The sequence below is a fragment of the Dicentrarchus labrax genome, unplaced genomic scaffold (assembly GCF_905237075.1).
Source record: "Dicentrarchus labrax unplaced genomic scaffold, dlabrax2021, whole genome shotgun sequence".
Classification (NCBI taxonomy): Eukaryota; Metazoa; Chordata; class Actinopteri; family Moronidae; genus Dicentrarchus; species Dicentrarchus labrax.
This window is the reverse complement of record NW_026136763.1, coordinates 367,441-379,927: the sequence shown is the minus strand read 5'-3', so window position 1 is coordinate 379,927 and position 12,487 is coordinate 367,441. Positions and strand designations below refer to the sequence as shown.

The 12,487-nt window shown below is 39.7% G+C and overlaps 1 protein-coding gene across 8 annotated transcripts; it reads left to right on the top strand.

Moving 5' to 3' along the window:
• Nucleotides 1-2,472: 2,472 nt before the first annotated feature.
• Nucleotides 2,473-11,165, top strand: khk (ketohexokinase). 8 transcript variants are annotated; one of them, XM_051393846.1, is made up of 10 exons: nucleotides 2,473-2,570; nucleotides 2,695-2,828; nucleotides 4,389-4,505; nucleotides 4,881-5,015; nucleotides 5,183-5,317; nucleotides 7,210-7,282; nucleotides 7,492-7,638; nucleotides 7,755-7,843; nucleotides 8,668-8,825; nucleotides 10,807-11,165. In XM_051393846.1, the coding sequence occupies exons 2-10, from the start codon at nucleotides 2,734-2,736 to the stop codon at nucleotides 10,908-10,910; spliced, it is 1,053 nt and encodes a 350-aa protein (XP_051249806.1). In that variant the 5' UTR covers nucleotides 2,473-2,570; nucleotides 2,695-2,733; the 3' UTR covers nucleotides 10,911-11,165. The 8 variants fall into 8 exon arrangements, with proteins under 8 accessions (XP_051249806.1, XP_051249804.1, XP_051249809.1 ...); XM_051393844.1 differs by lacking the exon at nucleotides 2,473-2,570 and having other exon boundaries at nucleotides 2,636-2,828; XM_051393847.1 differs by lacking the exon at nucleotides 2,473-2,570 and having other exon boundaries at nucleotides 2,676-2,828; nucleotides 4,846-5,015.
• The last annotated feature ends 1,322 nt before the right edge of the window (nucleotides 11,166-12,487 follow it).

The following is a 12,487-nucleotide window of genomic DNA, read 5'->3' as shown; positions in this document are numbered from 1 at the left end:
AAGATTCCTGACAGTGGTGCTAGAGGCCAAGTTAATGCCATCTAGAGTGACTATATCTTTAGACAATGAGACAATGAAAGGTTTTTGGGGCCAAGAACAAGAATTTCGTTTTTTTCTGAGTTTAACATCAGAAAATTGCAGGTCATCCAGGATTTTATGTCCGTAAGACATGTTTGTAATTTAGATAATTGATTAATTTCATTGGATTTGATTGATAGATATAACTGCGTATCATCTGCATAACAGTGAAAGTTAATGGAGTGAATCCCCAAATTTAACCACCCTTTTGTCCAGGCTGACAGCTACCCAGGAGCCTCCTTCTACCACTTCTGGAAAATCATGGAAAAAACAAAAACCAACAACACAAAAGTGCTGATCCTCTCGGTGGGCCTAAACAACAGGGCTCAGGACCCCTATAGCACTTCCATCAAGCAACTCAGAACTGTAGCTAATAAAGCTCGCTCGGCCTTCCCTAACGCCTTAATAATCATTCCTATCATTAATCACTCACCACTCTTACCAGCAGAAGAACAACATAACTTGGCAATAATTAACGATTACATAATCAAACATTACACACATTTTTCAGTATTCCCGGACCAGTTTTTTATAACACAAGCAGATAACATACAGTGGACCACAGAGACAGCCAGTGGGATCTTCTCCCACTGGCTAGAGGAGTTAGACAACATCATCACCGACCTACATGACACATAGTTTAATCACAGTACATCATACATAAGATAATTTACAACACATTACATCATAGTTCATCAACATGTCATTATAACTTTACAAATAACTCCTATCGGCACCATACATCAGTATAACCTTAAATTTTACACTTAACTCAAATCACACTGGGAAGGCCGAGCTTGATGTGTTGTATCATCATAACCCCTACTTATTTTAATAACCAATCTCCTCACCTCATGGCTCACCTGAACCTGTATGCAGGACAGATAGTGAGGGGAACTCGGCCCGTTATTACCATCTCCGGACCAGAACATCAGACCAGAAATAATTCAGAGTGACACAACCCAACAATTCAACTTTTTGTTTATTTAAATAATACAATAAAAAATTATGAATGTCACAATCTCCATTTCTTGTCTGTGTTTGCTCTTTTCATAATCTGTCCCATATGCATGTATGACTTTCTTACACTAATAACTTGCAATAACCAACTTTATGTGTTTTGACTCTCATTCCCATATGCATATTTCCTGAGCTGCACCTGTGACAGTGTTAACATAATTTGGATTTAACACGGTTTGCATCACGTTATAATTTTACCACAATTTATTTCGTTGATGTTTGCCTCCTGTGTTTTCACTAATTTCATTTCTATTCATTTCCTTTTTCAAATTAATTTAATTTAAAATATAACTTAAAGTATTTCCGTCTGCACGACGGACCGCACGCCCCCAGGCCAGTGCACCAGAACCTTAGTTGGGCTTCTAACCGCACTCATTTCGAACCTAACCCTACCCCAACCCTAACCCGCTCCTCTTGTATATGAATATATTTATTGTGCATGTCTATAATTACATGAAACTACCCCCCCATCGCAGTGTGTGTGTGTGTGTGTGTGTGTGTGTGTGTGTGTGTGTGTGGGGTGTGTATATATATATATATATATATATATATAGCAAGTATCGCTACTACCATGGGCTCTTTCAGCACACAATCCCACAACACAGGTAAATAATCAAGACCACTTTATTTATTTGTCAGCCGCACACACTATTACCACAACACTTAGCCCGCTTCAAAAGTACATTCAGGTTTGTTCCAGTTGTCCTTTCTGTTAGGTGTCGGGCCTTCCAGGTCCAGCACACTACTGCATTAAGAGAGGTGAGTGTGATTACTCAATGAGTACCAACTGAGATAATCAACTCACCTGGCGCTGCTCTCACAAGCCTTCCCCACACCTGTCTCTCTCCTGCAGCTGACTGTAAACCACACCCACCTGCACAATATTTATAAATGTATAAACCTTTTCATACTGTACATAGACATGCCTTGTAGCACTTATTTGGTCCTCCACCCTCTGGGGGCAGTATGGCACTCCAACTGGTACCCTGCAGAGATCACTGTCAATTACTTCTGTCTTTTAATACAGCACCCTATTGATTAGTATACTTGCACCAATTATTGATTTTAATATAATTTGGAGTGTGAGGAGTACTAACATTAGGAAGACCCCTGTTGCCAGTGCACTGGGCCCTCTATAGGCTATTTAAAATATATCTCTCCTAACCTAACCCTAACCTCTAACTCTAATGAGATAAACGCATTACTAAGGCTGTCATTTTAAACATCCACATGAATATTAAAGTGTATCACCTACAATAATAACTTTATCTGTTTTAAGGACTAAACTTGATAAAAGCTCAGATTTCAGAGAGAGTACAGGCATAACACGAGGACAGGAAGTAGTATATTGTGTTAACTCACAGGGCAGTAATTCAATTCAATTCAATTTTATTTGTACAACGCCAATTCATAACACAAGTTATCTCAGGACACTTTTCAAATAGAGCAGGTCTAGACCGAACTCTTTATAAGTAAGTAAGTAATGAGCAGCCTCTGTCTGCAACGCTCTTATTTTATAATCCCTGCAGACAGGAAGGGCTATATCTTATTGTTGTGAATTGACTTGGGAGATAATGAGACGTTTATGTTTCAAAGTCCAGACTGCAGCTGTGTGTGTGTCAGTCCTGGATCAACATGGAGGAACAGAAGAAGATTCTGTGTGTGGGATTGGTGTGTCTTGACATCATCAACGTGGTTGACAAATACCCAGAAGAAGACACTGACAGCAGGTTAGCACACAGGCTAAAGCTAACACCTACAGCATGTTAGCACACAGGCTAAAGCTAACACCTACAGCATGTTAGCACACAGGCTAAAGCTAAGAGGACAAAAGCACATGGACCGTTTAACTGTTTCCTGGCTGTTTTTATGTAAGAGTGGAAGTAGGTTTAGTGTCCATTTAGCAGAAGATCTATGTAATATCACAGTTTGTTGTTGGATAGCAGGTTAGTAATCCTCCAAACTATCAATGAGCAATCTGTTATCAGACAATAGTTCCAGACTGACCCTTTTGACATTTATGATTTTTAAACAGGTAGTGCAGTATATATGTATGTGTATGTTAAACTGTTAAATGAAAGCTAATGAATGTGTTGTTGTAGTAGCTGAAGTTTATATGGTACAGTATGTATGATTGTGGAACTGCGGGTCTAGAACAGTGTTGGGGGACATACAAAAGCTATAATAAACACTATTTTTATTTGTATTGTTTCACAACCCAAATTGTGGTCCCAGGAGCATTACATGCTGCCTTCAGGGACTCTTCATAAACTCCTATGATGTGTTTACCCAAATCGCCAGACACTTGGGTTCACAACTGGGTTCAGTGTAAGCCATTCTACACTCTCAGAAGTAGAAGAGCCTCAAGCAACCTTTTCAGGTTCATCACCAGGGTCAGGATTAGGAGCAATATCTTAATGTATTATGTATCACATGCTTGAAAGACATCACAATCACTTGTCAGTGCCAAGGCAAGTCAATTAAAATTGTATTTATACAGCTGAATCTTACAAATTACCTTTTGCCTCAGGGTTCTTTAGAGCCTGTTTAACATTCAACACCCTTTGTCCTTAGAGCCTCGATTCAGGTAAAAACTCTTTTACCAAGAAACAATTGAAACGTTAGGTAGAGCCAGAGGAGGGATCCCTCTCCCAAGACGGACACAGGAAACAGATGTTGGGTGTACAGAACAAACCAACAAAATCACATTATATACGCATTTTGATTACAATTTCTGATAAATGAAGAATATAAAATGTGACACAGTGACAAGGCACAGCTCCTGAACTAGCTTTTTTGTGTTTCTGCATTAAAACTTAGGGGGGCAGTCCTAAAGCTAATATTCTCCAAAGAAAACATAATATACTAAATAAAATGGGCGGCTGTGGCTCAGAGGCAGAGCAGGTCGTCCACTAATCAGAAGGTTGTCGGTTCAATCCCCGGCTGCTGCCACATGTCGAAGTATCCTTGAGCAAGATACTGAACCCTAAATTGCTCCTGATGCTGTGCATCGGTGTGAGTGAATGTGTATGAATGAGTTAGTTTCTGTTTGATGGACTTTACCATCACTGAGTGAATGTGTGTGAAAGGGTGAATGTGGCACGTGGTGTAAAAACGCTTTGAGTGGTCGGAAGACTAGAAAGGCGCTATACAAGTACAGGTCCATTTACCATTTACCATAATAAACCTGCCAGAGAAGAAATTTTATATGTATACGCAGCCTGAAAAGTTGACTCAAGCATTGATATTGATGGGCAATGCAGTGATGTCATCACTCTGCGTCCCTGCAGATGTTTGGCGCAGCGTTGGCAGCGAGGAGGAAACGCTTCAAACTCCTGCACAGTGCTGTCCCTGCTCGGGGCCTCCTGCGCCTTCATGGGCTCACTGTCTGCTGGACCAGTAGCCGAGTGAGTACTCATCAATATTCATCTATGTGTTAATCAATACCTTCTTCTTCAGTGGCCTCCATGAGGTTCATCAATACTTTCTTCAAAAGTACTCCAATATTATACTTGAGTAAAAGTACTTTACTTTGAAAACTGTGATACTTTAAATTAAGAAAAATTATACAAAAATTACCCTTTTTTATTATTTATTTTTAAACCCTCAAATGTTCCCTTGTGCCCTCTCTCCTTGTCTCCTCTTTCCTCTGAGCAGCATGTAGAGATTTGAGATGTCCTCAGTGAGGAGGAACCTGGTTAAAGGGTCAAGTTTAAACAGAGATACATCTGTAGTTTTATTTTGTAGGTCGCAGGAGAAGTGAAACAGTTTCCTGTCTGTAGTTTTATTTTGGAAGATTTTCAGAAGTTCCACATCGATGTGTCTCTGGTGTCTGAGCACGTTCAGTGTGTCCTTCCAGCCTCTGTGGTCATCAGCAACATCAGCACAGGAAGCCGCACCATCCTGCATATGAACAGGTGTGAACAGGTGTGTGTGTCACTAACTCTCTCTGTTTCAGGAACGTTCTCATCATGGATCAGCTCCGACCCTCCTGTTCCTCCAATGAGAACACAGTTTTCAGTCTGTGGTTTTATTTTGTAGGACATAGTTGCATGAAGCAGTTTCCTGTCTCTCTCTCTGTCAGTTTCATCATGGCTGACTTCTTGCGGTGTAAGATCGATGTCTCAGCAGTGGTTTGGCAGGGCAAAGGACAAACCCCCTGTGCGTGTTGTGTGGTTTGTCCGTCCAGCGGCTCTCGAACCGTCGTTCTCTCTGACATGTAAGATGACGTAACGACTGGAGGGCGTCACACAGCGTTCACTGAACACCTCTTTATTGATGAGACCTTCTTACCTCAGTGGGTCATCTCTCGTATAAATCAGTCCATCAGCAGCATCTAGATATATACCTTCAAAACCCCATTTAAAACTATAATATAAAATAATATAATATAATATGATGTAATATAAGACAACAGGTAGATAGCAGCTGTTCTAGAGCGAATAACTCAGTTTATAGAAAACAATACAATTTAATGTAATTGTGAATAAGTCGTTAATGTGGCTACTATTATGGCTAAGATTAGTGTAGCCAATGCTAATATGGCTAATGCTAATATGGTTAATATTAATGCAGATAATGCTAATGGGGCTAATATTAATTTGGCTAATGTTAATGTTGCTATTGTTGAAGCAGCTAACCATCAGGGCTGTTTATACTCTGATAACTGAAGATAAGGTCTCACTTTCTCAGGTTAATCTGATTACATATCGATTAATTGGACATTAACGAGTTTCTGCTCATCAATTAAAGTTGAAAGTAAAAGTTCTGTGAACCAACACTCATTTCCTCATTGTGGAAATCTGAAAGTCCATCCCTCCTGGTGTAAACTCCACCCATAAATCAAATTTACTGAAGTGTTTTATGAACGCTGTTTGACAAACTTGAAGGAGGCATGAACACCTGATCCTGAACTAATCTGATCCTGATCATGTTAAGACCCACTGCAGAGCGAGGCATCGAGGTCCTGAACCTGAATCAATCCACCAATCAGATTGGGTGGAGGTCTACAACATGGGTGTATATTGTATTGTATTATATTATATTATAGTATATTATATTATAGTATAGTAGCAGCTTGCTACGATGGCCAAAGAAAAACATAGTTTTAAAAGGCAGAAACCTCGGATAGACCCCGGCTCTAGGTGGGTGAGAGAGAGAGAGACGCACAGACAGACAGACAGACAGACAAGGTTAAGGTTAGAATGGTATTAGGTTGTGGTAAGGGAATAGGGTTAGGGTTAGTATGGTATTAGGTAGTATGTTTAGAGACTGTAACAGCTTTGTGTGTTTCTGAAATTGATCCGTTCATCAGATGCCGTTCTGGCTTACCTTTAGACACCTCATTTATCTGTGCGAACTCTATGCTAAGCTTGGCTGATAGTATGGGCCTCCCTATAGTGGACTCTGAAATCAGATTTAAAAGAAGTCCAAAATTTTACTGAGTGACGCAGTATCAGTTTGTTTACTGGGCTTCATCACAAACTCGTCAGCTTGAGTCTCTGCAGTGGTTTATGGGTAAATCATCATCATCATTGATTCATTTAATTTCTTGGATTTTTAATACAAACACATTTATGCTGAAATAAGATGAAACATGTTCAGTAATGTTTAATTCCCTAAGTGTCTTCTGTACACATTTTCTGTTGATGGGTTTGGATTTGAACTCTTCACTCTCACAGGGTGCGGCTGTGGCTCAGAGGTAGAGCAGGTCGTCTACTAATCAGAAGGTTGCCAGTTTGATTCCCTTCTCCTCTGGCTGCATGTCAAAGTGTCCTTGAGGAAGATACTGTACCCCAAATTGCTCCCGATGCTGTGTGAATGGGTGAATGTGGCATGTAGTGTGAAGTGCTCTTACTGGTGAGGAAGACTAGAAAGGCGCTATATAAGTACAGACCATTTAGAGTCTGTAAAAAAAAAACCCAACATTTTATTGTTTGATGGTGACTGTTGGATTTTAAACAAATGATTCAGATAATCAGATTTTGTATTTTAATGATCTATAGACATGAAAGACTTCTATATCTTGAGTGCCGGACGAATGCTGGAGGTGTTTCGGGATTTTCTTCCTGTGTTGATTTATAAAGTCTGACCTCACTTCCTGTCCATCAGGAACCTTCCTGACATCACAGCAGAGGATTTCTCCAAAGTTGACCTCCATCAGTTCAACTGGATCCACTGGGAGGTGAGCAATGCTCAGATAAACTGCAACTCCCAGACAAGCAGAGTAATCCAACAAAACCAGTCTAAACCAGACTAAACTAGACTAACTAACCCTTCCTCCATCTAAATTGAACCTGTGAAACATTTTAATTTACAAACTTTATTAGGAGACTTTACAGTTTGTACAGAATATAGTAATATTATCATGGTCATGTTGTTTAACTCCTGCAGGGCCGAAATGCTGAAGAACAGGTGAAGATGATCCAGCAGGTGGTGATGTATAACAACACATTGCCAAAGCAACAGAGAATCACTATCTCCGTGGAGATAGAGAAGACCAGAGAGCCACTGTATCAGCTGTTTCCTCGCGGTGACGTGGTAGGTTTTGTGTGTGTGTGTGTGTGTGTGTGGCGTGCGCGTGTGTGTGTGTGTGTGTGTGTGTGTGTGTGTGGGTGGGGGTGTGTAACTCGGTGTGTTTGATCTTGTGTTTTCAGGTGTTTGTCAGTAAAGATGTCGCTCGTCACTTCGGTTTCCTTACTGCTGAAGCGGCTCTGAAAGGACTCTACAGTCGGGTTAAACAGGGGTGAGTGGAGTGTCTCTCTCTTTCTCTCTCTAGTCTTTCAGTTCAGTATGTCCAATGGTTTTCTTTGGGTTTTGTTATGATGTGGTTCCTGTCTGGGGGCTATGTTTGTGTTTGAGTCCCTGGACCAGCTGGCTAACAGGGCTTCTCTTTAGGGTCTGTTGTATCAGGATCACTTTCTTTTAGGTGATTATAAAATGAACATGCTCCCTTTTTAAATTTGTATAATTACTGGGTATTGTACTAATTCTGCTTTGCCTTATTTGAGTTTTGAACTGGATCCAGAGGATAGATTTCAGAATTCGGCATGCAGAGTCTCACTTTGGTTTTTGTGCATCTTGGTTAGCGAGCGGACGGACCCCTGACCTCACAACTTCAAACAGAAATAGGTTCTATAATGGAGTCTAGTATTTGAATTGGGACAATGATGTTCCTTTTGATACTGTAAAGAGCCCTTCCTTGATTATCTATCAGGTCGTTCACTGCTTTGGTGAAGTATTCTGTGGGGCTGATGTTTAGGCCGAGGTAGGAATAGTTTTTTGTATGTTCTAGAGCAGGGCAGTCTCAGACCTCAACCTCCCTTTAGCTTCACTTAATACCTGGATTTCTATGTTATCACAATTATATTATTTGTTCTCATAGATACTCAACAGTTGAGCCATAAAAGTCAATTTAAATCAAAGGCTTTTGTTTTATTTGTTTGTGGTCTGTTTTAATGATTTAGCAAAGAGCAAATTTGGGATTTGCTCTGAATGTGATTTTCAGTTACGAGCCTGTGGTTTTTGATCCTACAGAGTCTCTCTCTCTCTGACCTGTCTTTCTCTCAGGGCTGTCCTCATATGTGCCTGGGCAGAAAAAGGAGCGGATGCTTTGGGTCCTGACGGTTTGCTGATTCATTCAGACGCTTTTCCTCCTGAAACTGTCGTTGATACTCTCGGAGCCGGAGACACTTTCAACGCTGCTGTCATCTACACACTGTCCAATGGTGAGACATTAGTTTAATTTGACTTTATTAGCAGTTATGCGACTAAAACAGTATATAAATACAAACATAATTCGAATGAAGTTGTGAAATATACAGCTCTACTTTTGAAACATACATTTATTCATAAAGATACATTTGATATATTGATGTTTGAAAAGGACTCACTGGGGCGCCTGGTTAGGTCAGACGGTAGAGCTGGTGACCCATGTACTGAGGCTGAGTCCTTGCTGCAGTGGCCCAGGGTTCGAATCTGACCTGCGGCCCTTTGCTGCATGTCATCCCCTCTCTCTCTGCCCCCCTTTCCTGCCTATCTTCGGCTGTCCCTATCAAATAAAGGCAATAAAAAGGCCACAAAAAAAAAAGAGGAAAGGACTCACTGCAGCAGTATGAGCCCATAATAAATATATGTTTATCATTTAATGTCAAGCAGATCAAAATCAATGCTGAAATAACGACAACATGATGGCGATTGAAAAGTCTGAATTCACTTTGTTGGCCTGTCTGCAAGATGAAACAACTTTTAAAATACTTATTTTCTGAATAGAGTTTAGTGGATCAGGGCTATACTAACTTAGTTCATAGTAGTTAGTTCATAATTTATTGTATTATAATCTGGTTCAATACTTTTCCAGATCATTTTGTGAAACTACTGCATTCCTTACACATATGCACATTTGAACTATTGCATATTTTGAACTTGATATGAATTTCCATTTCCTTGCAATAGGTGTTCGATTTACTATTGATATTGTCCTTTCGTATTCTGTCATCATGTGAACCCTTGTTGCACAATAAATATAAGCTTGAACTCTGAACCTGTCCCGATTCTGAGGCTGAACCCAAAAGCAGACTGAGACTGGAAGTAGTGAACACAAAGTCTTTATTTCTTTGGCAAGATGAAGGGTGATATGGAAGCTGGCTGAATTCTGGGGTTGGGATCCAGGGGTGATCGTGGTAGAGGTAAACTGGTGTGGAGAGCTGGCAGAACCCTTATCCTAACCCTAACCGTTACAAGAATTTGGCAAGCAGGCTGGCACCCAAAAGCTGCACACAACAAACTCTGTGTGGTGCAACAATTCAGCAGGGACTGAATGTCAGCCAGGCTTCTTATAGTGGTGAGGTGCAGTCTTGATTGAAGGCAGGTGTGCTTGATTGTGGGTGACCAGCAGGTGAGTGGAGATAGAGAGTGAGAGGGGGGAAGGGAAAGGAGCAAGCAGACAGACAAACCCGACAAGCACACCCCACTCACACTAAGGTATAAAACCACACAATCACACGGCAGGAGTCATGACAGAACCATTGTTTTTGAAATCCAGCTTCCTTTGAGGGAGGTATTTCATGTGTTCATTCTAGAGTCAGTGGTATCTAAACTGGTTTAAAATAATGGACATTAAGGTTAATGTTTGATGCCTTTAAGCTCCAGTGTGTAACATCACTTTAATATTATATTCATAGGTATGTTGTCATTAGTGTATAATCAGCCAAAAATAAGAATCAGTGTGTTTTTGTTACATTACAATGACACTTTTTGTACGTACAGAGGGAGTGGGTCTTCTTCTTTTGAGTCAGCCATGTTGAACGGCCATGTTTTTCCTTCACACTCCACAGCCCATTCTCATTCCCAGCTTGTCAAATACAGACGCCAGCAGTGTTCAGTTAGTTTCAATCTGCAATTTTACCACTAGATGGCACTAAATCCTACTAATTGGACCTCTAAACCACCAGGACATATAATGTAATCGCAGTGAGATAAAAAAAGAGAACATCTTTGTTTTTTTGTTTTGAATTCATATGAACACCAAATCTGTCTAGTTAAAAAGGGCCATGGCTTTTATTTTGAAAGAAAACAGATGACCCTTTACTTCCAGGTCAAATTGAACAGATTTAGTCTTATTTCAGTCTCTGCTGACTCTTATCAACCTGTCCCTGTTCTTTCTTTATTTTACTGAAATAAATAAATACATACTTTTTCTGTCTGTAGGTGGAAGTTTGCAGGATGCTCTGACCTTTGGCTGCAGAGTTGCCGGCAGGAAGTGTGGTTTCCATGGTTATGACAGCATCAGCAAAAAGTTCCCAGATGAGTAAAGAGTTAAAAATGGTGAACGATTCAGAGAACTATGGTTATCTCACACTGTAACCATGTTTCATAATTAACTGGTTATTGATTGGTAATGAATTGGTAACAAGCTGCTAAGATGATAGTTATGTGTTAATTAACTGTGTGATGCTGTGAATTTAAATTAAGTCACTTCTTGTCCAGATTATTTTTTTTGTAATGTGTTTTTCTTTCCTGATGATAATAAAATCTGTCATGCTGATCAATAATTGGCTGAAATGAAACGTGATGCTGTTCATTGAATCAATAATCACTGTTAGGGTTAGGGTTAGTGATAATGTTCAAGGTTTTGTTTCTAAACAATGAAATATTAAATAGTTTTAGTCAAATTTGAGTATTTTATTTTTCTCAACAAAAACAAACTATCTCGGACGAACACGGGGATTGCGGAGACGGGTTTTCTACCTGCTGCACAGACACTGCTGCAGGGTAAGTGATGATAAAGTTTGCTTTGCAGGGTTGTAGACTAAATTAACTGGTACTGTATGGATACACATTGATTTGATAAAATCAATAAATAAAAGTAAATGTAAACTGTCTAATAGAACAATGGCCAACTGCCACAACAAAACACCAAATTTGTCAAAAAAAAGGGAAACTTAATAAGTCTGTATGATAGTTATATCATAATTATAATTATTATAAGTTATAATGATAACACATGGGTGCCCGGTTAGCTCAGTCGGTAGAGCTGGCAACCCATATACAGATTTGCTGCAGCGGTCTGGGTTCGAACCTGACCTGTGGCCCTTTGCTGCATGTCATCCCCCCTTTCTTTACCCCCCTTTCCTGTTGAAAAGCCCCCAAAAATAACTATATAAATATATATATATATATATATATATATATATATATATAATATAGACAGATAATTATATACAAAGTTCCCTAAACAGGAAATAATCTGAAATTTCTTCCTGCTGATTTCCCTGTTTAGGTTCATTGTACAGTTTAGAATGTAATGTGGAATATCCACAAAATATGTCTCTTAATCAGGGGTGATCAGTTTATTAAATTGTAGAACAGAAGTCCCTTAAGGAAAAAGGTTGGGAACTGCTGCTCGAGGATGATCACAGGCTCATGAAACTAAAACTGAAACTGTACAACCACAAACTAGAGACTGTGAAAGTGTTGGACCACTTAATCTCTCCCATGGAAAACGCACCCATTATGCTATTATTTATCTCCGCCCCTAACATTAATTATTTTAGAGACTGCAACAAAGCTCAGATTATAACACAAACCCTGATATCAACCCACAAACTGCTGCAACAACTTAAGAGACATAATAGAGCATGGGAATGACCTTCATGTCAAGTCATACTGTTCTAAGACCTTAAACACTCTGACAAAATGGTGGTTTGGTTGTGTAGAGTCACCAGCCTCTTAGAAACAGAAACAGATACTAAGAAAAGAAAAATCTGGTGAATTGATATGAAGTATAGTGCAGTATCAGTGTTAGTGACAGAAGGAATAGAACTGGTGACAGCTATCATTGTAGTTATGGAGTGACAATATAAAAGCAGTATTGGACACTTTAGACAGT

Bases quoted from the DNA above. Each gene is read 5' to 3' on its own strand.
- khk (XM_051393846.1), top strand. From the start codon at position 2,734: ATGGAGGAACAGAAGAAGATTCTGTGTGTGGGATTGGTGTGTCTTGAC. The intron at 5,016-5,182 runs GTGTGAACAGGT...TCTCTCTGTCAG, and splicing joins ACCATCCTGCATATGAACAG to TTTCATCATGGCTGACTTCT. The intron at 8,826-10,806 runs GTGAGACATTAG...TTCTGTCTGTAG, and splicing joins CATCTACACACTGTCCAATG to GTGGAAGTTTGCAGGATGCT.